At 39.4% G+C, this 26,591-nt stretch overlaps 1 protein-coding gene across 3 annotated transcripts in view; it reads left to right on the top strand.

The window, feature by feature from the left end:
* Positions 1 to 5,592, top strand: part of PALD1 (phosphatase domain containing paladin 1) — a 179,635-nt gene extending 174,043 nt beyond the window's left edge. For all 3 annotated transcript variants that reach the window (XM_075258175.1, XM_075258177.1, XM_075258176.1), the window contains one exon: positions 4,985 to 5,592. In XM_075258175.1, coding sequence (XP_075114276.1) covers positions 4,985 to 5,134 — 150 coding nt within the window. In that variant the 3' untranslated portion in view covers positions 5,135 to 5,592. The remainder of the gene's footprint in view (positions 1 to 4,984) is intronic.
* Positions 5,593 to 26,591: the final 20,999 nt, after the last annotated feature.

Raw genomic sequence — 26,591 nt, 5'->3', positions numbered from 1 at the left:
GTGTCAATTTTAGTTTTAAAGTAAGCGGCAAAGTCGTCAGCTGAGATAAGTGATGTTGGAGGGGGGGCGGAAGGACGGAGAAGGGAGTTGAAGGTGGAGAAGAGCTGTTTGGGGTTGCGAGAGAGTGCAGATATGAGTGTGGTGAAGTAGACCTGCTTTGCAGAGGTGAGTGCGTTCTTAAATGAGAGAACTGCTTCTTTGTACCTGAGGAAATCCTCCTGGGAGTGGCTTTTCTTCCAGAGGCGTTCTGCAACCCGCGAGGCACGTCTCAGTTTTTTAGTCAGATCAGTGTGCCAGGGTTGTCTATTGATCGGTCGGGCTCTGGTGTATGTGTAGAGGGCCACAGAATCAAGGGCTGAGGTAATGGTGTTATTATAGAAGGCAGCAGTGGCATTTGTGTCCTGGAGTGAGGATATGTCAGCGAGTGGTAGGAGAGAGTCTGAGAGGGTGCAGGTGTCAAGGCTGTTCTCTAGGCATTTGGTATATCTTAACTTGACATTGTGTTTTGCAACTGGTTTATATTTTTCCTACTTTGCTATTGTTTATCCTTGTGCCTGGTGCAGGATAGACAGAAGCTCCTCGGGGGATGCGTTAGATGCATTGCCACTGCTTACAATGTGACTAGCAGTTTGGAGGATGACTTGACAAGACCTCATTGCTGTAGGTTAATAGTTTTATTGTAAAGCTTTTATTCCTATTGGTGGTCAATGTTGAGGCCCTCGAGGGTGCCCCCTTGTTTTTCTCCTTACATACAAGTGGAAAATAAAGAAATGTTTGTTAAAGGGAAAAAAAAGGATTTGAGGATCTAAGCGGACTATATGGCAGTAGTCTTTGTTTTTATTAAGTGAAACATTTTGTCCTTCTGTTACCATACAAATTATTTTCTGGACATTTTTGGTAGAAGCTAAACTTTTAGGAAGTGTGCCTATGGAATCAGTACTTCTTCATGAACGGAGGTCTTTTCTCTAAATGCCTATCAGTCTCTCCCTCTTTATAAACTTTTGCATTTTCACTGACAACAAGGAAACATTGTAACATGTGCAGAAGCGTGCCAAAGACAACACACCGTGCATAATATAACAAACCCTTCAAAAGTTAGGAAAATCTGAACTCCCACAGAGTGGAAAGTAAGAGAGAACCTATTTACTTGTCATTTATGTGCTACGTAGATTGACATGCTATTAGCTAGAAAATGCTCACAAAAGTTTGTAGCGGATGTGTCAGGTCTCTTATGCTGCCCTATCTGAGGTCAGCATAGGATAGAAGGGGGAGATACAGTAAGCTTAGACTTAAAGCAGATCTCTCAACTAAAATAAGAGCAGAATATAATATCTACAGGTCTGTACTGCTAGCCAAAACATCTTAAAGAAAAATGTGCAATTTGGCTGCTTGCAGTTCTCCAATAAACACTAGGTGGGGTCTGGAGGTATTTATGCACAGAGCTCCAACCTTGCTTCTCTCTACACCCTAAGACAGTGATTGATAATCTGCTGTGTTTTCAATGTTAAGGTGATATTGGAAATGGGTGAACTGCACAAAATTCATTTTGATGCATTTATGAAGCTCGACTTTCTGGTTCATTTCGGGCTGAACTTGTTCAGAATTAACTGGAAGTGCTAATATTATACTTTGTGGTCTCTTCAGACTCCAAAGTATAATAAGTGGAGGCTGAACAGGGAAAGTGCGGCAACATGACAAACAGTTATACTTATGCCTCACTTCTCCTGGGTGAAGTTGTCAAGAGTCATGATGTTGGCATGCTCCATGCTCCAGTGATGTTGGCATGCTCCAGTGATGATCCTGGGGTGTGTGACTGAGGCCAAATGAGATGCATCAGGGAACCAATGGATGGGGAGGCAAGGTGAGTATAATCGTTTATGTTGCTGAACCTCCCTTGAGACCCCAGAGAATGTTTTGTAGGTATTGAACCCCAAAACGTTTGTATTTGGGTTGAGCCTGAATCTTTTGGAAAATTGGGTTGAATCTGGTTTGATCTGAAATGGTGGTCTCCACTGTGCCGTTCCTTAGAAATACCGTTTTTTGCTGGTATGCAAATGAGTTCTCCCGCAGCAATGGGGGCGGGCCCCAGTGCTCAAACCGCGATGGGGGCATCCGCACTGCTGCCAGAGAAGTGTCTCCAAGCGCCGCCTCCTTCTTCGTCCGCCACGTCATCATCAATGTCTTCTTCTGGCGCAGGCTCGTAACTTCTAGCAGAGCAGGCGCACAGACCACAGGAAAATGGCTGCTAACAATACTGTACAAGCGGCCATTTTCCCATGACCTGTGCACCTGCGCAGTCTGCTCTGCCCGAGGCCTAGAAGTTACGCGCCTGCACCGGAAGAAGACATTGAAGATGACGCTGCAGACGAAGGAGGCGGCGGCGCTGGAGACTCTTCTCTGGCAGCGGTGGGGACGCCCCTATCGCGGTTTGAGCACTCGGGCCCGCCCCCATTGCTGCGAGAGAACGCTTTTGCATACTGGTAAAAAACGGTATTTCTAAGGAACGACGTGGCAGAGACCACGTCTAAAGGTAAGAGACAAATAGCCTTTCTAAAGGCTATTCTGACTTCTTATCCACAAAAAAAAAGGTTTTAATGGTAGAATCCTTTTAACAATGCCCAGCAGTGTACTTATCAATCATAGCGGGTATGTAGGGACTGGATGCTGGAAAGCATAGCACTTTGGTGCAGTGAAAGCAATGACAACGTCCTTATTGCACCAAAAAGCTCATATTCAGATCAGGAATAAGATATTTCAGCAGGGGCAGTACTGCTTGGGAACAAGAGTTTTATTCATGTGAACCCCTACTATCTGACACTGCTTATGTTTTCATGAGGACTGTCCTTGTGACTGACTTCATTTTATAGGAGTTTTCCCCACAAAAGACCTTTATGGCATATACAGGGGGGAAGGAAAGGAGAGAAGAGTATTCAACAAACTAATATATACTTATTTCCCTTTATATTAAAGGAGTTTTCCCATGAAAGACATTTAAGGTATGCCATAAATGTCTTTTGTGAAATCTATCTATCTATCTATCTATCTATCTATCTATCTATCTATCTATCTATATCAGTTGTTTGGCATGTAGTGTTATTCTTGCCATGATAACGACATACACCACAATGGAACATCAATTTGGTGCTGCTGGGATCAGTCATATGATAGATACTGAACAGCATCATGATTCCTGTTATGAAGCATCCATATAGGAAACTACCTTTATAAATAACTTTCACGTTCCATAAAGTAACACTTTTCAAGAAAAATAACAGAGGACACAAAAGTTGTAAGAAATGTACAAATTGACTATTAGGCTTTACCACTTCCCTTGTCAATGGCACATGTCCCTAGATTCTTTGATGTTGTCTAATGCTAAAATTCCACTGTTTTTTACCACTTAAAGGACTAATAAGATTCGGTGTATATACCGGTATATCTTTATCATGAATAAGGATGAAATAAAGACTGAACTACAGACTAAGGAGGAGAAATCCAGTACTCTTCTTTGGATAGCTGCCAAAACCTTTGAGTAAACTATCCAGACTTCTACACCCTCTTTTCCCAGTGCCTCCCCAAATCTACAGTGAATCTTATTAGTAGAGCAGTGCAGATTATAGATGCCAATTGTTACTGTCCCGGGACCTGGAACAGTGTATCTTATTCATGAAACAGAAGGTGAATGTGCTGGCAGCAAATATGCAGACTCCTGTCCCTTGCTTCACAAAAGGCTACTCGTACAGTTCACAATCACTTTTTCTACAGTTCACTTTAGTTGAAGTGATGGAAAACAAGCAGTCTGTTTATGATTCAGTTTGACATAACTTGTGTATTGCTGCCGTCTCCTTATATTACAGACAAGCTAAGCATTTATTATTATTGGAGTCCACGTCACCCATCTCCATGCCAAGCAAATTTTTTCTTGCGTTATATATGTAACCTACAAACATACAGTGTAGATCTTTCTGAATAACCACTGTATTATAATGTGACAAACTTAATGCCAGACTCCAGTGGTGATGGGAGTTTTTGGATATTAATAAAAGCAGACCACCTTAAATCTTTTTCAAGACTTAGCTTTACATGCAGAATTGGCTTTGGTTTCTTATGTCCTTAATTTGAAACTCTTCTCTAAAAAGGAGTTGCCTGTTTTAAAAACTCCCTCTTAGAAATCCCCCCTTCCCTCCAACTTGAAGTCTGTATTAGCTAGACTATCTGTGCATTATATGGACAACTCACTACTTTCTATGCAGACTTTGTAATGCTTCATTTCCCCTGTGGTTGCACTTGAGGGTAAGTGAACACTTGCTGCCTGTTTCCACTGCAGGCTCCATCTAACTACTGGGAGTGTCAGTAGTGCGATACCTTGTCATCACCTTATCATTACAGCAAACTTTTTAACACCTTTTAACACTTAGCCATTGTTACGAGCCTAATAATTGTGTGTTTAGAGTTAATATTCCAGTATGGATACATAAATGGAAATGTAAAATCTACTATGGCTTGCAGAATGAAGCTGACCACATTCTAGTTTAAAGCTTTATTCACACATCAGTGTTTTGGTTTGTGGTTCTGAACCAAACCCAGGAGTAAAGACTACATAGAAAAGGCACACATCTTTCAATTCTACTTTACTTGTATGTTTTTGACCCATTCCTGGTTCTGGCACCCACTCACTGATGCAAATCATTGACCTGTGAATAAGGCCTAATGCCAAGATTGGTGACACTGGACAAACATTTAAGGCTATATTCACATGGCGATGCAAAAAAAGTGAATAGTGTTTTTTTTTGTTTATTTAAACCTTAATAAAAAATTAAACTTCTCCTTTTTATGTTTTATTTTCTGTAAAAAAAAATAAAAAATTGAAAATAATAAAATGAGATTTGAAAAAAAAAAAACAAAAAAAAACAATTTTGATTCTTAACTTTTATTTGCACACGGAAAGTCCTGTTTAATCCTGGAATGTATTTTTTTGTTGCAGGTGGCATCTAAAGCTGGAGTCTATGAAGTGCTCAACCAACTGGGCTTTAGTGAATTTGAGAATGTGGACGATCAGCCTTTGTCTCGGTTACGTTATCGTTGGCAACAGCAAAATTCCAATTTGTTTCCCTTTCGGGGAGAATTTATTTAAGTCTACAAGATTACCTGGTTAGATCTACCTTTTAGTTGGATCCTAAAAAAAAAAAAAAAAAACAAGCAAAAACTTGTGGTATTTTTCTTGTGGTCACAGAAATCCTTTTGGAAGTGATGACAAAGCCACACTGTTCTTGATCCTACTGTATGAACCAATAGAGCGTAAAAACCACACGTTTCTTTTTTTGTTGTTTTTTTTATTCATTATTGCCTATGAATAAATTTTCTGCTACAACCCATATATCCAGTGATTTGACATGCATGGAAAGGGCAACATTTGGCCATGTGGTTTCTATACTTAATGCTCAGGAGCTTGCTGCTGTTGTGTTAATATTTTATAAGGAGTAAAATGAATATGGATTCTCTGATGTAGGCAGCAAATGTGTATTAGAAATGGCACAAACGCTGTGCAACTGAAATGAAAGGATATGTACATTATTGGTTTGTTTTTGTTTTTTGTTATTGTTTAAGATGTCATAAAGGTTCTTTTAGAAAAATATACTAATAAAAGTTGAAAAAAAAGTCTCAATAATTAGGGTGCAGTATGCCTTATTTTGAGGTGCATGACAAATATCTAGAAACTTCTGTCTGAGATGCTCTAGGAAACTAGTAATATTTTGAAATGTAGTTCTGGAATATTACTAGTGAAATATTATTCTAATTAAAGAGGGGCAGTCTTCCTAAAAAGTACCTATTAACCATTTAGAATTTATATTACTGTTGTTCAGACCAGCAGTTTCTCCACAGGGCATGGACTGGGGTAGCTATGTACCAGGAACGGTGGGCAACTACAGAGATATGTTTTTGGGTGGAATTTAGAAAGGGGAAATCTATTTTTAAAACTACTAAAGGAAATATATTGGGATTTTATTTAAAATATATATTTATTCCTGTTTGATCAGGAAAGTCAAATGAACTCCATTCCCACAATTATAGGTGGGAGATGAGTACATACGACGCACTCAACAAGCTCTGTTATTGATAGCTTTTCATGGAACTATATTAGATATAAATAGGTCGTATTGTTTCAACAGACTTTGCATAAATAAATAGTACAGGCAATTATAAGAGACTTTGAGATTTAAGGCAGGTTCACACCAGCGCCCGGTCTCCACTTTAGCCAATCCAGCGGTTTTCCATCTTCTGTCTGAGACACACAGGCGGTCACTTTGCAAACACATTCAAGTGAATGGATTTGAAAACTGACCGCCGGGTTTCCGCCTCCTTTCCAGTTTCTCGGGCAGAAGATGGAAACCCGCCGAATTGGCTAAAGCGGAGACCGGGTACTGGTGTGAACATGCCCTTAGGCGGTTTCCCTGATCTCTCATTCTATTAAAACTACTTTCACTGTGACAGACTGCAAATCAACTCAGATTAATCCCTATTTATACAAGTCTATGGAGGGGAAATAGTAAACAGGAAGTGCAGGACATAAGAGGAGAATAGGAATTTCTAGCACAGCCTAAGCACTTTATGCGCAACAGCATGGGTCAGGACTTCTCTATATTTCACCTACATGTTTCAAACACTGCTTCTGAGTGAGATACTGTTTTAAAGCAGATTCTCCTCTACTTACTGTGTGCAGTATATGGCTGTTGTTGCCAACCACCAGCTTGCAAACAAGTGGCATTTCCAAATACAGTATGCAGAGGAGGAAACAGAATATATGACATGTAATGGCCAGAAATGGTGCTACTTCTCACGTACACAAAACAACTTGTGCTAAAGTCAAATGAATGACAGGGGAGCTTTAATCTAGCCATATACATTAATGTCAGATGAATCTGCCAATCACCTTATGTGACTTGGGGGGGGGGGGATGAAAATCAGTAAATAATGCAAATATCAGATTTTTTTTTTTGTTGGAAGATGGACCACCACCATCTATCAGCATCTTTAAATCCCATTCAGGATAAATGCATGTATATAGGAAGAATGGGGAGGGCGCGTCAGGAGAGAGAGCAGTTAACTGAGTGAGAATTTGGCAAGCATTATTTTGAGTATTGCTAGCCTTGGAGCTGGAATGAATGAATCTGCTAAAGATCCTGTCCTGCCCTTTACTCAAGGAATATATTGTGTTAGATGAATTCTTGTTTGGCTTCATAGACTTGCATCCCTGACTTAGGGTGCATTCACACTACGTATATGGCAGCTTATTCTGAACGTAAAACACGTTCAGAATAAGCGGCGTATAAAGCAGTTCCATTCCTTTCTATGGGAGCCGGCATACGAGCGCTCCCCATAGAAATTAATAGGCTGCTTTTTTCACTACGAGCAGTCCCATTGAAGTGAATGGGAAGTGCCCGCGTGTACGGCTAGCTCTGCTCATGCCGAGCCGTACACGCAGCGCTTCCCATTCACTTCAATGGGAGTGCTCGTAGTGAAAAAAGCAGCCTATTCATTTCTATGGGGAGCGCTCGTATGCCGGCTCCCATAGAAATGAATGGAACTGCTTTATACACAGTTTATTCTGAACGTGTTTTACGTTCAGAATAAGCTGCCGTATACGTAGTGTGAATGCACCCTTAATGACTAAAGTAAGTTTCTTAATGGTGCCACATTCAGTCCTTTCACTTCTCAAAGTGAAACACAGATTTAGTTTCAGCTGCATATCATTATTGGCTGTGCGATGACAGCTAAACTGTGCACCCAGCAATGATAGAAATTAAATGAATCAGTGTTTTGCTTATAGAGCAGCCCAGGGATGGAATATGACAATAGCTGTATCCAGATATATTGTACGGCATCATCCTAACAAGGGCACACTAATGTCTTTACACTTGTGCCTGGGTCTTAATTAGTATATTAGGGATTAAATGTTAATTGACTGATCATATTATATTGTAAATGACATTTCAGAGGCCACTCATCATGATGCATTTCATTTGTAAATTTATATTTTACTTTATAGTCAAAGTTAATCTGCCACCACTATTAACCCTAGACAATAATACCTTTTTATGGCCGGGGCCCCACAGGATGGAAACTTTTGTGATTTGCCAGTGGTGGAAATTCTGCAGGAAAAATCGCTGTGTTTTACAGTACAGGCAAAGTGGATGGGATTCTAGTAAATCCCATGCCCACTTTGGGGTAAAAACTACTGTGCAGTCACGCCGCGATTTCCAGGAAAATGGCACAGTTTTCAAAATCACAGCATGTCAATTATACCTACAGAAATGCTGGTGGTTCCCCATAATATAATAATTATAAATATAATAAATAATTATAAATAATTATAATTAAAACAAAGTCCGCAGAGGAAAACATTGCGAACTTTCTGTTTTAAGGGTGCATTCACATGGAGTTTTGTGGCGCTGTCCTTGCCACAAAACTCATGTAAAGAAGCAGCGCTTTAAAACTGAATCTCATTGTGTTCAATGGGTTCCGTCTTACACGCGCTACACATTGAACTCAATGGGAGGCTTTTTCCAATTGATTTCAATGTGTCACGCGCGTAAGACGGAACCCATTGAACACAATGGGATTCAGTTTTACAGCGCTGCTTCTTTACACAAGTTTTGTGGCAAAAACAGCACCACAGAATTCCATGTGAATGCACCCAAAAGCGCTACTGGAAGAATCAAGATGTGTTGATGCCGCAGCAATAAAGCGCTGCAGGACATCCCATGGGGGCCTTAGCCTATAGCTGACACTATGCAGATGTTGCCAGTGGAACATAACTAAGAAATGTGTTAAAGCATCACTCTCCATATGCTATACACATCGAGTGCCCTGACCTGTCAGTTGTAGACTCTCCCCAATCCACCCCCTTTGCTTTTAAGTGATACATATAGCAATCCCTTCTGTCATAGATTCCCTTTAAACAAGAGAAACCCTGATTTTATGTAACATAATTTACAGAACACCATTTTTTGTTTTTTCAGTATTTCAATGTGTATTAAAGAACACAGATTATTTCTATTTAGTGATGAGCTCTGTGTCCCATTTGTACAAAGCCTACCAAATTCTAAACATTTTATCAACACTGACAAAACAATAAAAGGAAAAGTATTAATACAAGTGTTTACAAAGTAGATTTTCAATTATTCTAACCGCTCAAGTCTGTCAGAATTTCAAGATAAATTTAGTTCTAGAATATATCAAATATCAGCAAGATTACAAACACAGACCACAATTTACTAAGCCTGCTGGGCTGGGTAACAATGTGCTTCAACTTGGAGAATTATTGTACACCTACATGTTCAAGAATTAAGAGGCCTCTTAGTCATACAGGGGTGTCTTGCACCTACTAGGGAATTAAGAATGGCCTAAAAAAAAACCCTGCTAAATAAATTTCCCCCGAGGGGCCACACGGTGGCTCGGTGGTTAGCACTACAGCCTTGCAGTACTGGAGTCCTGGTGTTCAAATCCCACCAAGGGCAAAAAAACATAAACCATGTTCTCCCTGTGTTTGCATGCATTTCCATCCCATATTCCAAAGACATACTGATAGGGAAGAAATGTACATTGTGAGCTCTATGTGGGGCTCACAATCTACAAAAAAAAATAAAAATTCCCCCATTATAGTTGGCACACAGAGTACTGAACCTACCTACATTAGGATGTCAGTGAAAAAGAGAGAAAATGTCAACCAACCCAAACACTCCTTTGCTACATGTAGCATCTATACCATAAAAGTAGCCAATGACAAAATGCAAGTTATAGGATATACAGCAAATAATATCCTATACATCTTATGAGTCTGAATTTTATCTTTCAGGTTTTAAAACTTCAAACTCATATATCAATATATTTTTTTAATTTTACTAGTAGATTCAGTATGAAAACATCCTTATACCTTATCTCTGAAGTCTGAAAATCTGAGGCATATTAAGTTTTTCCAGGATATTTTTTTTAAAGGGTCTGTTAGTGCTATTAATGGGTTAATATATGCACCCCATATACCTTTTTAGCAGTGAATTTTTTTTGTGTGTGTCTCTAGGAGCCCCTGATATCATTTATATGGCGTTAGGTACCTGCTATGTAACTTCCATGCTAGCTACCTCTCGGCTCACTCCCTCTTCCTCCTTCCCTCCCTCCCATACATCCCCTCCCTGTCTCTCAAACTATCCCGCTCACAACTACTAGCCCTTCCCTCCCTACCCAGCTCAACCCCAACCCCATTTTATACTTGCCTCTCTTCCTTCCAATCTTCCTCCTGCAGAACATCCTTCTTTTCCGATTGCTGGTACGTGCCATAGACCCAGTGTTGCTATGTAGCCCATAATCCACCTCTACTGTGCAATTCTCTGAGGCTACTGCCACTCCCCGCACAGTAGAGGTGGATTATGGGCTGCATAGAGCAGCACTGGGTCTATAGCATGTGCAGGCAGTCAGAAAACGGGAATGAGCCATCCCGCAGGAAGAAGCCTGGAAGGAAGAAGATAGTGAAGTATGATGGAGTGGATGGGGGAAAGGAGTTGTAGTGATGTAACTGGGAAAAGGATAGTCACCAGATAACCAGCAAATGTCTCTGGGGCGGTCACATGACTTCCCCAGGGATATTGGAAAATATTTACTTTTATGATAATATTATTTAGAAAGTAGATGGGGGAGGGTATTTAGAGTAGTGTAGGGATTTAATTTCATCCCGAACAACCCCTTTAATGTACAGTAAGGCTGCACATTCTACTATGGGTGACCTATGACTGTAACAGTTGACATATGTTTGGTTTTTTTTTTTTTCCTCCTATATTTAACTTTATTTTGACACTAGATAACCCCTGTGAGGTTTTATTGTTTAACTGAAAAAATTTATTTTAAAAAAGATTTCTAATGTTCATTAATCTAATTTGGTCTGATGGTCCTAATTCATTCCCTTCTTCTGGTCCAAATTCCATATTAATTTTAACACTGGAAATGTTATCTGTGGTGTTACTATGATGACAGGGCCTGGCTTTCTGGCCCAGTACAGTAGCCGAGTCAGTCCCCTTCATTGTTTCAAACATGAGGGAGAATAGGTTGACTTGGCTATTGAACAAGTTGGTCAACCAGCCCTATTGAAGAACATCACCGGGGAAGAGCTTCCTTCCTGTGTCCGACCAAACAAGGAAGTAGAGTAAGTGGGACCAGGAAGAGGTGATAAAGATTTGTAGGATTTTCTTAAACTGCTACATTCTATACCACACCCATACAAAAACACCAATGACAAATTTTTTGATGAGAAATAAGACAAAAAAACTTTAAAGATGGAAGACTGTTAGATAATGCATCTTATTCTTTATTTACTGTGGAGACTTTCTTTAAAATGGTCTGTCATTTTTTTTATAATTTAAGAAAATTCACTTTTAAAATCTATTTATTATTCACATTTTGTATAATTTAGTATGAAGAGTCTTGCATATATCGCTTAAGTATAGTTGTGAATGTTCTAACACGGTGTCCCATCAGCATGCGTCATGGAAGAGAGATGTGGGATTTGTTATATAACTTTTAGATATACTGTTACAATGTGACAGCACTTTTATATTTGTAATACTAGTTTGGGCTTTTACCTTTTTTACCTATTCGCTATTATGGAAATGAAGAGCTCACTTTATCATATGTAGAATTCCTATATTACCCAACTTTGTAGAACTTTATTTTTGTAGCTTGGTCTGGAAAGGATATAATCATATGTTCTTTCATATATTTTCATACATGCTTTAACCTGAATTGCATTTTCCTAACAAGACACATTAAATCTTAAGAATATTTGTACAGAACTTTGTATTACTATATTGTCAAAATCTTTTCAATTTGCTTTAGGAGACTGTTCTAACCAGCTTAGGCTTTGAAGTTCTTTATGGGACTCAAACAAGTATCACTGTACAGTTGTGTGGAATTTGTTAGTAATTTATAAATAAAGTATGAAATAATAGCTGTCTATCCATTTATTGAAGATATAAGGGTGCGTATAACCAGCTGTACTGGTGGAAAAGTGCAAAACTGGTAGCTGTTACTATCAAAAAGATGCAGATTGCTAGCCAAAAATGCAAGTTAATCACATGGAAATTAGTAAAATGGCTTCCATTAAGGTGGCCATACACATGATAGACGTGGACTGCAGACACCAATTTTAGTGGGACTGAGGTGACCATAATGTGTGGGGGACCTCCTTACTTTTCACCAATGGCAGAAGATGGCAGAAAGAATGACCAACTATATTGATTTCAACATGCCCATTTATGTTTTCAGAAAAGACAAGTTGCCTCTAGCAGAGATATCGTATTATCCGCTCCCTATATAGGATTGACGTTAAGCATGCATGTCTGTGTGGTGGTGTCTGGAGGAACAGATGTTCAGAGGCACCTTGTTTTTGAATGAATGAAATTTTTATATATAATATATAAAATCTACATGCTCTGTGACCTGTGCAGAGGTGAAAGGTGATATTGCCCATATTGAGGTGCTGTCTTATCATTAGAATGATATAGAGGAGTGATTTCTACAGAACAGGAGGTGTCAGTGAGGTTCAGTGGCCAAAGTAAATACTACAAGGTTTCAGGGTTTTTTTTAATAAGGAAAAAAAAATCCCCATACTTTCATAAAATGTGTTAAACGTTTATTGGACCATTAGGCCATTTCCTGATGACACATTCATTGCTTTAGTGGACAATGCCCAAATATGACACCAGTGCCCAAAACAATTTTATTTCACAGTTCCCAACAGTTTTAGTAATAACTCCAGCTAGTCCTTTGGGTGATGATGTATTGTTAATTTTTTTTTTTTTTTCATTACTTTTTTAAATAGTTTTAACGGACTCATAAAACTAGTTTTTCATTGCCACAGGGATATACCATTCAATACAAAACCCTATAACTATGACTTGATTGTTAAAGAGTGATTCCGTTTTGGTATGTTACTATTTTCTATTTGCATTTTATTTTTTGCCATAATAGCAGTTTTTCTGCTTAGTTAAATGAGTTATTCCCTTTCTAATATTAATATCCCATCCTTAGAATGTGGACTTAAAAGGCTTTGAAAGGTATGGAATAAGAAGAATGAAACTCAAAAACTTAAAATGGCTGTAGCGGGAAGACCTGAATATAAGTGGATGTTAAATACCTTCATAAACCTAACTTTTTATCCTGGTAAATGACATGGCTTCACAATTGTTATGAATTTATGTTCACATACTATATTAAAGGGATCCTATCTTTCAAACCCTTTTTTTCTAACATGTCGGAATAGCCTTAAAGGGATTCTACCATTAAAAATCTTTTTTTTTTCTAGTTAACACGTCGGAATAGCCTTTAGAAAGGCTATTCGTCTCTTACCTTTAGAAGTCATCTCCAGCCCGCCGTTTGGTAGAAATACCGATTTTCATCGGTATGCAAATGAGTCCTCTCGCTGCACTGGGGGCGTCCCCAATGCTGCCAGAGAACTCTCTCCAGCGACGTTTCCATCTTCAACAGCAACCGCCTCTTCTGTCGTCTTCTTCCGGCTGGGGTCACACTCTGCTCTTGCACGCATGCGCAGTACGCTCCTGTAGCTCTCCGTAGAACTACAGGAGCATACTGCGCAAGAGCAGAGTGTGACCCCAGCCGGAAGAAAACGCGGTTGCTGTTGAAGAGGCGTTGTTGGAGGTGTCGCTGGAGAGAGTTCTCTGGCAGCATTGAGGACGCCCCCAGTGCTGTTTGAGTGCTGGGGCCCACCCCCAGTGCTGCGAGAGAGTTCATTTGCGTACCGGTGAAAACCGGTATTTCTACTGAACGACGGGCCTGAGACTACTTCTAAAGGTAAGAGACAAATAGCCTTTCTAAAGGCTATTCCGACATGTTAACTAGAAAAACAAACAAATTTTTAATGTTAGAATCCCTTTAAGAAAGGCTATTCTTCTCCTACCTTTCGTTGTCTTCTCCGTGCCGCCGTTTGCTTAAAATCCCGGTTTTTCTCGGTATGTAAATGAGTTCTTTCACAGCACTGGCGGCGTCCCCAATGCTGCCAGAGAACTCTCCAGCGCTGCCTTCATCTTCTTCTGGAATGAGGTCTTCATCGTGTCTTCTTCTGGCGGTGGCTTCTAACTTCATGGCCTCAGGCCTAGGGCACAGCTGACTGCACATGCTCGCGGCCACAAAAAAAAATAGCTGCTTGCACAGTATTGTAAGTGACCATTTTCTTGTGGCCGGCGGGCATGCGAAGTCGGCTTGCCCGAGGCCTAGAAGTTAGAAGCCACCGCTGGAAGAAGACACGGTGAAGACCTCGTTCCAGAAGAAGATGGAGGCGGCGCTGGAAAGTTCTCTGGCAGCAATGGGGACGCCCTCAGTGCTGTGAGAGAACTCCTTTACATACCGACAAAAAAAATGGATTTTCAAGCAAATGGCGGCGCAGAGAAGACAACGAAAGGTAGGAGAATAGCCTTTCTTAAAGGGGTATTCCCATGAACATTATAATTTTTAAATTTTGAGATAATTAAAAGTTAAACATTTTTGCAACTATATGTAATTAAACATTTTGCAGAGTTTTAAAGATTTTCTCTAAATATCTTGGGGTCACAGTCTGTTGTTTTGATCAGTTGCCAGGGGATATGACCATGAATGCAGGAACTTTCTAAGGTCAGGAAATCAACCATGATTTCTTTATTGTGGCCGGATTTCTTCTGATACATGTAGTGTCCCTGCCTGATAACCCAGCTACAATAAGAAAATCAAGGCTGGGTTCCTGACAAGTCCCAGACCATAGAAAGTTTCTGCATTAGTGGTCGTATCCATTGGCAACCGATCAAGATAACAGACTGTCACGACTTAGAAAGTTAGAGAAAATCTTTAAAATTTTGAGTTTTTAATTACATATATTTGCAAAAATGTTTAACTTTTAATTATCTACAAATAAAAATATGATTGTGTACATGGGAATACCCCTTTAAGGCTATTCCGACGTGTTAATGAGAAAAAATTGTGATTGAATAATAGGATCCCTTTAAACTGCTCTTGCCAGCAGCTTATTTCGGCTAATTGGAGTTTGCTGATAAAGCCTGGTGTGTTATCCCTCTATATAAAACACACACATAATACAGAGTCCATTGCATATTATCTGATCTGCTCCATTGCTGAGCAGTTTGCCAATTTTAAGCATGCCGGGAAAAAAAAAATCTAATTTGTCACACAATTCTAAAACAACGAGAGCTGTGAAGGTAGCCAGAAGTCAACAGAGTTCTCCTCAAGTGGAGCTGAGGAGGATTGAGCAAGCTAGGCTTATAGCTGCTCTTACAGCAGCCAAAACACTAGAGCAGGCGGATCATCAACACCAACAACACACTCATTATATGGCGTCCCAGCGAGCTGCTGAGATGCTGGAACAGACACAGCACGAGGAACAGGTTCAGCAGCATGACAGCTTGAGAACTGCCGAAATGCCAGAGCAGGCGAACCACTGACGGCAGCAATTTGCGTAATATAGGGGGATCATCAATACTAACAACACGCAGACAAAATCATGGGCCGAGGTTAGTGAAAGATATATCTATTTATATAGTTATGAACTCTACTTTTAAAAGTAAGAAATGAACCACTGTCTGTTAATCAGCTTGCAGACTACTTTAAAGGAGAAAGTATTCATATAACTAATATATAAGACGAAAATTGAGCCATAATTTGCTGTATATATTGTTCATACATGTGTGTGTTCTTTGTTTGTTTTTTTTCTGGCTTTTTGGATGTACCAAAAAGTTGAACTATACAGTCCTATGAAAAAGTTTGGGCACCCCTATTAATCTTAATCATTTTTTGTTCTAAATATTTTGGTGTTTGCAACAGCCATTTCAGTTTGATATATCTAATAACTGATGGACACAGTAATATTTCAGGATTGAAATGAGGTTTATTGTACTAACAGAAAATGTGCAATATGCATTAAACCAAAATTTGACCGGTGCAAAAGTATGGGCACCCTTATAATTTTATTGATTTGAATTCCCCTAACTACTTTTTACTGACTTACTGAAGCACAAAATTGGTTTTGTAACCTCAGTGAGCTTTGAACTTCATAGCCAGATGTATCCAATCATAAGAAAAGGTATTTAAGGTGGCCAATTGCAAGTTGATCTCCTATTTGAATCTCCTCTGAAGAGTGGCATCATGGGCTACTCAAAACAACTCTCAAATGATCTGAAAACAAAGATTGTTCAACATAGTTGTTCAGGGGAAGGATACAAAAAGTTGTCTCAGAGATTTAACCTGTCAGTTTCCACTGTGAGGAACATAGTAAGGAAATGGAAGACCACAGGGACAGTTCTTGTTAAGCCCAGAAGTGGCAGGCCAAGAAAAATATCAGAAAGGCAGAGAAGAAGAATGGTGAGAACAGTCAAGGACAATCCACAGACCACCTCCAAAGAGCTGCAGCATCATCTTGCTGCAGATGGTGTCACTGTGCATCGGTCAACTATACAGCGCACTTTGCACAAATAGAAGCTGTATGGGAGAGTGATGAGAAAGAAGCCGTTTCTGCACGTACGCCACAAATAAAGTTGCCTGAGGTATGAAAAAGCACATTTGGACAAGGCAGCTTCATTTTGGAAACAAAAATTGAGTTGTTTGGTTATAAAAAAAGGCGTTCTGCATGGCGTCCAAAAAGAAACAGCATTCCAAGAAAAACACATGCTACCCACTGTAAAATTTGGTGGAGGTTCCATCATGCTTTGGGGCTGTGTGGCCAATGCCGGCATCGGGAATCTTGTTAAAGTTGAGAGTCGCATGGATTCCACTCAGTATCAGCAGATTCTTGAGAATAATGTTCAAGAATCAGTGACGAAGTTGAAGTTACGCCGGGGGTGGATATTTCAGCAAGACAATGATCCAAAACACTGCTCCAAATCCTCAGGCATTCATGCAGAGGAACAATTACAATGTTCGGGAATGGCCATCCCAGTCCCCAGACCTGAATATCATTGAACATCTGTGGGATGATTTGAAGTGGGCTGTCCATGCTCGGCGACCATCTAACTTAACTGAACTTGAATTGTTTGTCCAAAATACCTTTATTCAGGATCCAGGAACTGATTAAAAGCTACAGGAAGTGACTAGAGGCTGTTATCTTTGCAAAAGGAGGATCTACTAAATATTAATGTCACTTTTCTGTTGCGGTGCCCATACTTTTGCACCGGTCAAATTTTGGTTTAATGCATATTGCACATTTTCTGTTAGTACAATAAACCTCATTTCAATCCTGAAATATTACTGTGTCCATCAGTTATTAGATATATGAAACTGAAATGGCTGTTATAAACACCAAAATATTTAGAACTAAAAATGATTAAGATTAATAGGGGTGCCCAAACTTTTTCATAGGACTGTATTTTTCTGTAAAGGGATCCTAACTTTAAACGCTCTTTTTTTTCTCACTAAAACGTCGGAATAGCCTTAAAGGCTATTCTTCTGCTACCTTTCGATGCGTTCTCCGCACCGCCATTTGCTTGAAATCCCGGTTTTTGTTGGTATGTAAATGAGTTCTCTCACAGCACTAGGGGCGGGCCCCAGCGCTCAAACAGCAATGGGGGCGTCCCCAATGCTGTGAGAGAACTCTCTCCAGCGCCGCCTCCATCTTCTTCAGCAACGGCTTCTTCTTCACGCGTCTTCTAACGGTGTGCGGGGGGTCAAAATTCAACGCGTGTGCAAGTCGTCCCTGCCAGCGGGCCTCCAGGAGAGCCGACTTCACATGCGGGTGGCCATTTTCTTGTGGCTGCTTATTCGAGCATTTGCAGTACGCTCCTTTAGTTCTATGGAGTACAGAGCACTGCATCTGCTCACGTAAGCAGCCAAAAAAAAAATGACCGTCCACATGTGAAGTCGGCTCTGCCCGAGGCCCGCTGACAGGGCCAACTTGCGCATGAGTTGAATTTTGACCCCCCCCCCATGCGCTGGAAGAAGACACGTGAAGAGGCCGTTGCTGAAGAAGATGGAGGAGGCGGTGGAGAGAGTTCTCTTGCAGCATTGGGGACGCTCCCACTGCTGCGAGAGAACTCATTTGCATATTGACAAAAACCGGGATTTCAAGCGAACAGCGGCGCGGAGAAGACATCGAAAGGTAGGAGAGGAATAGCCTTTGTTAAGGCTATTCCAACATGTTGGTGAGAAAAAAAAAATAGTTTTAATGATAGGATCCCTTTAAAGACTAAACATGATCTATTAATGAGCAGTTGCTTGAGTAACAATTCCCAAAAATGTTAGTTTTGGAATTGTTTTAGCTATGATCACTTCCAACAATTCAATGCCATCTGTCCATTGATAAACTACTATGTGGCTAAAACGGCAACTTGTTCTACTCTTGGGCCATTTCGCCAAAACAACTTTCATGTAGCCACAGGATAAATGTGTCTGATCACTGAGGGTCCCACTTCCCCTTTTAAATTGATCCCCAGCAATCACTTATCTGTCCATTTCTAGATGAATTTTAGTGAGCTTTTAACATATGTTAATTATTATTTAGTCCTATAAGAATAATCTCCTAAAAACATTAACAAGGGTCTGTGGCTTTTGCTCATCCTGTGAAGAGTCTCTGAGCTGCGTAGTTGCATAGTTCACACCTCGAGGTAACTTGGAAAATGAGTGGGTAGTTTAGATTGTGGTGGGTGTCCTTAACTGTGTCTACTTGAACAGGGTATCTCAAATAGCAGGATGTGAAACCACTTCCTAATAGTCTAGGACTTTTGCCAAAGAGTCTGAAGAGTGAGCCACAAGAAGTCATGAAGAGGTATCTCTTAAAGAAGATATTTTGTGATACTGTTGAGAGGAATGGCAATGTCATTAAAGCTACAGAAAGATTTAGCGTAAAAGATTGCATGGTGCGTATGGCTATACAAGGGTACTAAAAGGAGTGGGTTTTGTTTTTATGGCATTCACCGCTGCAAAAATCACTTGATCCTGCTGACCCAAAGAATATAAGGAACATCAATGCCAAGTTTATATAATTAATTTATATAATAATTTTTATGTTTTAATAACTAAAAAATAAATGCAAAACTTAATACAGTGACTAAAATATATATATATAATTTTTTTTTCATTTTTCAGACACCTATAACTTTTATTCGTGTGCAACGGTGAGCTGTATGCGGCGTCAATTATTTTTATAGGGGAATTTGCAGCGTTATCTTCGTATATACCTTTTTGTAATATATGGTGTTATAGGCATCCACTAACTGAATGATGGCAAGTAAAGATTTACTTTCTCACTGTGGGGATCTGATTCCCTTAAAATAGTATGTTTGCACATGACCTGGCAGCACCATTCTCTCTAATCTGTTCTGAGTCAGCAGGCAATGTGAGCATTCCTGGCATGCCTGTGGACAGTGGAATCACAATTCACTGTCCCTTTTGGACCTCTGCCACTAAAAAGCAAGTGAACATTTCATAGCCAATGTGCACATGGTGAGAACAAATGATAGCCTTTCACTGATATAACGGCATTTGGGCTTTACAAAAATGCAGCATTTCACAGACCCTAGAATAGAAATAGTTCTAGTCTGACCAAATAGTTCATGTCAAACGTATTTACCATTTTACTGGGTTCTGAATGTTAAAATATATCCATAATATTCTGTATGACCAGAATACATAGTAGAAATACAGGTTATGGAAACCGATATAGAGCTTATAAAAATATAAACTTTGCTCACAAGTAGGGTTGAGCCGATCTTGAGATTTCAAGATCGATTTTAAAATCCGATTTCCGATCATTTTCCAGCCGATCTTGATCGTGAAATTTGCTCGATCGCCGATCGGAATCCGATCTTTTCCGATCCTAATCCTCAACGCTAGTCAATGCTTCTATATGGGAAAAATCACTTTTGGGGTTGAGCCAATCTTGAGATAACCTCCGATCTTGATTCCGCTGGAAAAGATCGGGTCGGAATTCCGATCGTGAAATTTACTTGACGAAATCCGAGCCAAAATATTATAGCCAGGGCTGGAACAAGGCATTTTGGTGCCGTAGGCAAATAAAGTGAATTTCATCTCTCCCTTTCCTTTTTTTTTTTTCTTTTTTTTTTTTAATGTAGATTGTGAGCCCCACATAGAGCTCACAATGTACATTTCTCCCTATCAGTATGTCTTTTGGCATATGGGATGGAAATCCATGCAAACACGGGGAGAACATACAAACTCCTTGCAGATGGTTTTATGCCTTTCGTGGGATTTGAACACCAGGACCCAGCGCTGCAAGGCTGCAGTGCTAACCACTGAGCCACCGTGTGGCCCCTCTCCCTTTCCTTTTGCACTATAAAATCCTTTCATAACGGTCACTGGGTCATTAATAGAAAAGACACCCATGTAGCAAGATTGTAGAGGCGGTCCAGTTACTATCACATTTGGGAGGCTTCTGAAAGCTCTCAGGCCATTCATAATAATAATATAACTGTTGAGGCGTGCCCCCAGGCGGGCTAAAAAAAAAAAGTCACCCCCGCTCCTCCTCATTTACCCATAATGGTAAAAATAATCAAAGCAGTTAAATCATTGCTTTTCACCATTTTGCCTCCTCCAAAAAATGTATTAAAAAGTGATCAAATTGTCAGACATTCCTCAAAGTGGTATAAATAAAAATTTACATCTTATAGTATAAAAAAAATGTACTATACAAATCCATACACTGATACATAAAGTTGTGTGTCAGCATTCAGAGATTAACCTTTTCGCTGCCAAGGATCTCTGGAAATTTTGCACCTCCAGTAGCCAGAGCAATTTTCACAGTTTTGAGATGGACAAATCAAACCTAAATTGCAACATTAAAAAAGCATCCAACCCCCCCCCCCCATACCTATATATTTTCTTAAAGTAGACACCTGCAGCATTGTCAGAATGCCACTTGGTACTGTATACGAACAGGCACCTTCATGCAATTTTGATTTAAAGTGAATGTTTTATGAAAAAATGCAAATAAATGTATATTAGTTGTTAAAAGCGGAAACCAAACAAAAAATTAAATGCACCAAACCTCCTAAAAATAAGAGTTCAACATGTGCAGAGTTCATACATATCACTATGGCCTGAACCCGCATGCACGTGTCTTCAGAAAATCACTAGAACTGGAAGGAACAAAATTCTGCTTTGAAACTGGAAATGTTAAAAAAAGTATCATCCTATAAAATGTAGGGATTACACACCATGAAAAGTAAGTGAACCCTTAAACCCTATATATTTTTTGAAAGTAGACAACCTGAAGATTACAAATGTCTTAATGGGTCATCGATAGCCTCATCCTCCTTCATGCAACTTTGCGACCAACACAAATAATTTTTTGAAAAAATACGCTAAAACACATATTTGCATAAAACTCATGTTCAATCTCACATTCATATACAAAATACTTTTAAAATAATAGCTTATGGTGTATACAATGTGTATATATACTATATGTACCGCAAACATCAACTACAACAAGAGGTCGGACTCCCAAAAACACGAATACAGAAGACAAGCAGGATTTTGCTGTTCACTAATATGTTAAAAAGCTATACTGCACCTACCAAACTGTGACTGTGATACCAAAATCTAACTTTTTTCAGAGTACACAGCATACCGTATATAAAAACACAATTTAATAGTTTATATATACAACCACCTTCATTCAACTTTGCCGCAAACAGAGATTGCTAGCAAAAATTGCGCAAAAATTCAAATTTGCCACTAAAGTGCGGCTCAAGAAATCCCTTTCTGCAAACATAATGTACTGTCCATAAAACTGCAATATGTGAGGAGTTCATACATAGCACAGATGTATATATTTACAGGGGCGGGTGTTACAGAATCGCCAAAATTGCAGAAATGTGCCATCCCATTTTGTGCATGCAAATTAAATAGGACTTTACATAAAAATGTTATTTTCCATCCCCCTATAATAATTTTAGCAATCTATACGTTCATCTCTAGTGATAATCGTTATTACTATTATTTTAGTGTGTAACGGACATCACTAGAGACGTATTTTACTGTAGAAAGCTCAGGTATAGACAGGACAGGGATTGGGTGAAATGTAAACTTTATTTGCGACTTTATGTATATGTTGTGTGTTTGGTGCGACTTTTTTTTTTTTTGGCTCTGCGACCTGGACAATGGTAAACGTCTGGGTCACAGTGCCAACAAACTTCCTGGTTATGTTCAGGAGGTATAACATAAGAATACCCCACTAGAAAAGCTCAGGGGGGAATTACATTATAACTGTATGTGACAATCAGAGACAAATGTATAGTATACGCTCTGATTGGCAGGAGAAGGGTTAATAGGGACAATAGAGTCCCTGCCACCCCCCTCCTGCTGTCACATACAAGTTATGCAGAGAGTGAGATCGTTTCTCTGTCTCTCTCTCTCTGCTGCACTGCTCCGTGTCCCTCTTCCTTTCTTGTTTGATCTTGGTCATGTAGGAGCTAGTTTTCAAGCACTGAGCTTCCGAATGGCCCGATCGCTACAGTAATGAAGTGATGGTGTATCCACCACTTACCTCAGGCCCTTCACTAGGTATAACACATGTTGTGTGCTTGGAAAGGAATAGTCCAGTTTCACACACCCTATTAAGACCCGTCATCTATTAACCAAAGGACTGTGTAGGAGTTCTACTAAGGGTGATTGCAAGGAATAGGAATCCTTCTAACACTGTCCAAATAGAAAATATTTGCTTTAAGATAACAGTATTTATCAAATAACAACCTCATAAATTGTCTCAGACTGAACAGAAGAATTGTCGCCGTTATTTTCTTCCTTGCGCCATATCTAAGCCTGCCACAACAGTTGTGATAAGGTAATTCTATTAATTTCACAATGCTCTTCTACATTCACCCCAGGTCAGCTGTAGAGTAAACTACATGCAATGCTCATATTCCCACAGCATTTTTTCATGTACTACTTCATGATCCAGCTGTTCAGTGGTGAGTAGTGTGGGAAACCAATGTGTAGCTTGTGGAAAAAACCATGAAGTAAAGATGAACTGAGATTTATTGCTCGATGATATCATGAATCTAATGTTACACATGCCATGTATATCAAATATAACCTATGTATAAGCAGGTCACACTGTCTGCTTACCTGCTTGATTTTAGTAGCTCTATTTCTTAGTTGTGTACTGTATATTTAATAACTTATAGCTGAGCAGTATTGGTCCTGTTCACACAAAGAACACTGCTGTAAAAACATGACTTCATTAGACTGCAGATAATACAACATTGATAACTTCTGGAGAAAGTGGAGGCAACCGTGACATACTATTAATCATAAAATAAACGGGCAATGGAATAGAAAGCTCTAAAGACTGCGAAACTGCAAAATTTCATCAATCTCATCCACACATTGTGGTGAAAAATCCGTTCTTTCAAAAAAAAAAAAAAAAAAAAAAGTGTATATTTTTGAAAATGCAACATGTTAATTTTAGCTCCAGAATCCTGTGCATTGGAAACTCAATGAAACCCCAGAGTATAAAAATTTCACTTTAATTTCTATCTGAAGAAGTTTGGACTGAAACAAATCTGAGGAACCAGAAACTAAATGTATCTTCAGAGGTTCACCCATCTCTGTGCACCCTCTTGAACAATGGGTGTGTAAGTGATATAACATTGCCATTGTCACTTGTGTGCCACACTTTTTGCAGTAGTTTTGATGCCATTTTTAGAGAGATGATAGCTTTTATAGTTATGTGATGTGTGAAATATTCTGTATGATTTATATATTGTTCCATAACCTTGTATGGGATAATGATTTTGCTTGGCATACACATCTGCAGTATTTACATATATCTTATTCTGACTGACAGCAGAGTTCCTATTTTGGAGAATCACCACCATTCTAGTCAAACCTGTTTACATTCTTAGATCTGTAATACTGATGCTCTACGCCTGCACATTTCTTTTTCACCCAAGTATCCTGATGTGCGGTTGCAGAAATATTACTGATTTGAATGAGCGTAAGTGGAATTTCCCACAACCAGGGCTTGTAAATCACCTTTGGCACTGGATATAGATGCATGAAGCAAAGTGATGAGGTTAACTCATATACTGGTTATTACAGGTTGTTGAATGGCACACCTTCATCCAATAAAAGTTACCAGTTCCAGGCCACAACATGTAGTAATCAATAAGGCAACTAACTCTATACCAAACTTACAGCCAAGCACAATTTAACCAGATCACCAGAAGAAATTAGTGAACTGGTTTGGATTCAATCAAATTCAACCCTGATTTTCCAAAAGTTTCAGGCTTGACCTTGAGATCCCAAAATATAATAAGTGGACTTGTGGAAACATAATAGTTATTCTTCCCTTCCCCTCACCTCTTTTGAGCATCCTCATGTCATCCAGTGCTCCAGTGAGGTCCTCTTCCAGCCTCTATATGACATATCTTGTGGGAAGGGGGGGGGCAGTTTAGGCTTGTTACTGGTCCTCAGAGCTCATAATGGGAGTCCTTATGTTGAAGCACCCCAAGTGACTGCGGAAGCTGAAAAATGTTTCAATGGCCCCCCTCAGACCTGTGATATCACCCAGGAGATCAAAAGAGGACCCGGAGGCAGTTGCAGATGCTGGGAAGATGCCCAAGAGAGAGGAGGACTAGAATATAACTGTGTATTATGTTTCTGCACTTCCACTTATCATATTCTGAGGTCTGAAGTGACCCCACAATATAATTAATGCATTTCTGATTCATGTAGAACAAGTTTGGCCTGAAACTAAGATTTCAGGTTTGGGTGGTTTGTCCCAGAGGTATGCCTATCTCACCAGCTGTTTGTCTGAGTGATTTCACATAATCCATATAGAGTACATTGTGGAGTGCTGTGTCCTTTTCTTTTCCCTCCAGTGATCAGAACCATAAGATACATAAGTGCCTGTGTGGCATCCCAGTGGACACTGCTTATGTTTTTTCTTATTGTATTATTTATGTGCCACTGTGTATATAGTGTGTGCATTTTAACTTATTTTTGTATATTTTGCAGCTTTCCCTACTGTTTTGTTCCCTCTTTTTAGATTCTTCCACTGTGGGTTGGTACTAGAGATGAGCGAACACTGTTCGGATCAGCCGTTCCGAACAGCACGCTTCCATAGAATTGAATGGAAGCACCTGTGACGCTGACCGACGATTTAATATTCTCTACATACATACTCAGAGATAACTGATCTCCAATAGTATGCCCTCGTCTAGCAACTACCTGAACTCCATTGTTCAAAATTTCCCTAGTGGCAGGATCCTGGAACAATATGGGCAAATGTCTTAGGAAGATTTTTTTGATTGATGAAAACTGACGGCTGTATTTAGTTGAAAAAACTACACGTCTTTGTTCTTGGTCTAACCGATTAAAAGTTTTTTCTTTCAACAGTGACTGACGAGATTTTTTCTTTACAATATTAACTGCCCTAGTCAAGGACCAGTCAGGGTAACCCCGTTGCCTCAATCTATCTAGAGTAATCCCTGATTCTTTACTGAAATTTTCCTCACTAGAGCAAGTTCTACGAGTACGTACTAATTCACCCACTGGGATCGATTTAATCGTATGTTTTGGATGTTGACTGCTTGCCAGCAACAAAGAATTACCCATGGTAGATTTTCTAAATAGACTGGTATGCACACAACTTTTAGCGCTGTCACCTTCCAAAAAAATATCCAAAAAGGAAATTTGTTTCATTTGATGTTCATATGTAAATTTCAGTCCCATAACATTAGAATTCAAATATTCCACAAATCCTGGTACCAGGATATGGACTCAAAAAAACGGATTGACTGATGAAAAAATGTTAACCTCTTCCCACCATGCCAATGTCAAGTTGGCAATGGATGGGGAAAAAGGCGCCCCCATAGGGGCACCTTTAATTTGTAAGTAAAAAGATCTATCAAACTGAAAAAAATTGTGTTTTAATAAAAACAAAGTCACATCCAAAATATATTGACACAGAACATCTGTATATTTACTGTACCTAGTAAGGTGATAGGTTAATGCATGAATTACCATCTGATGCGGAATGTTCGAATATAGAGCCTGGATATCACAAGAAAGCCAGGAAAACTCATTTTCCCACTTGAAACCATCAAAACAATTTAGTGCCATTTTTGAATCTCGTAGATAGCCAGGAACTCTTACTACCAATGGTTGCAGCAAATTGTCTAGCCATTTGCAGATTTGTTCATTAATAGAACCGATTCCTGCCACTATTGGGCGAAACGTAAGTGGATTTTGTGACTTATGTACTTTTGGGAGCCCGTGTAAAATAGCTACCACAGGAAATTCTGGAATAAGGTGTTTAGACTCATTGATAGAAAAGATGCCTAATTTGACACCTTCTTGGACCAATGTAGTGAGAATTTTTAAAAAATCATTAGTCGGATCCCGTTCCAATCTTCTATAAATTGTAATATCTTTCAATATGTCCAAACACCCTTGTTTGTAATCCTGTTGATCAAGAATAACTGTCTTGCCCCACTTGTCCGCTTTTTTTATAATGATCCCTTTACGTTCTTTCAAATTTTTTAACATAACCAATTCCTTTTTAGTTAAATTTCCAGATTTCTTGG

This window comes from Leptodactylus fuscus, chromosome 10 (assembly GCF_031893055.1).
Source record: "Leptodactylus fuscus isolate aLepFus1 chromosome 10, aLepFus1.hap2, whole genome shotgun sequence".
NCBI classification, from domain to species: domain Eukaryota; kingdom Metazoa; phylum Chordata; class Amphibia; order Anura; family Leptodactylidae; genus Leptodactylus; species Leptodactylus fuscus.
The sequence above is the reverse complement of the archived record's forward strand: the minus strand, read 5'-3'. Positions and strand labels throughout refer to the sequence as shown.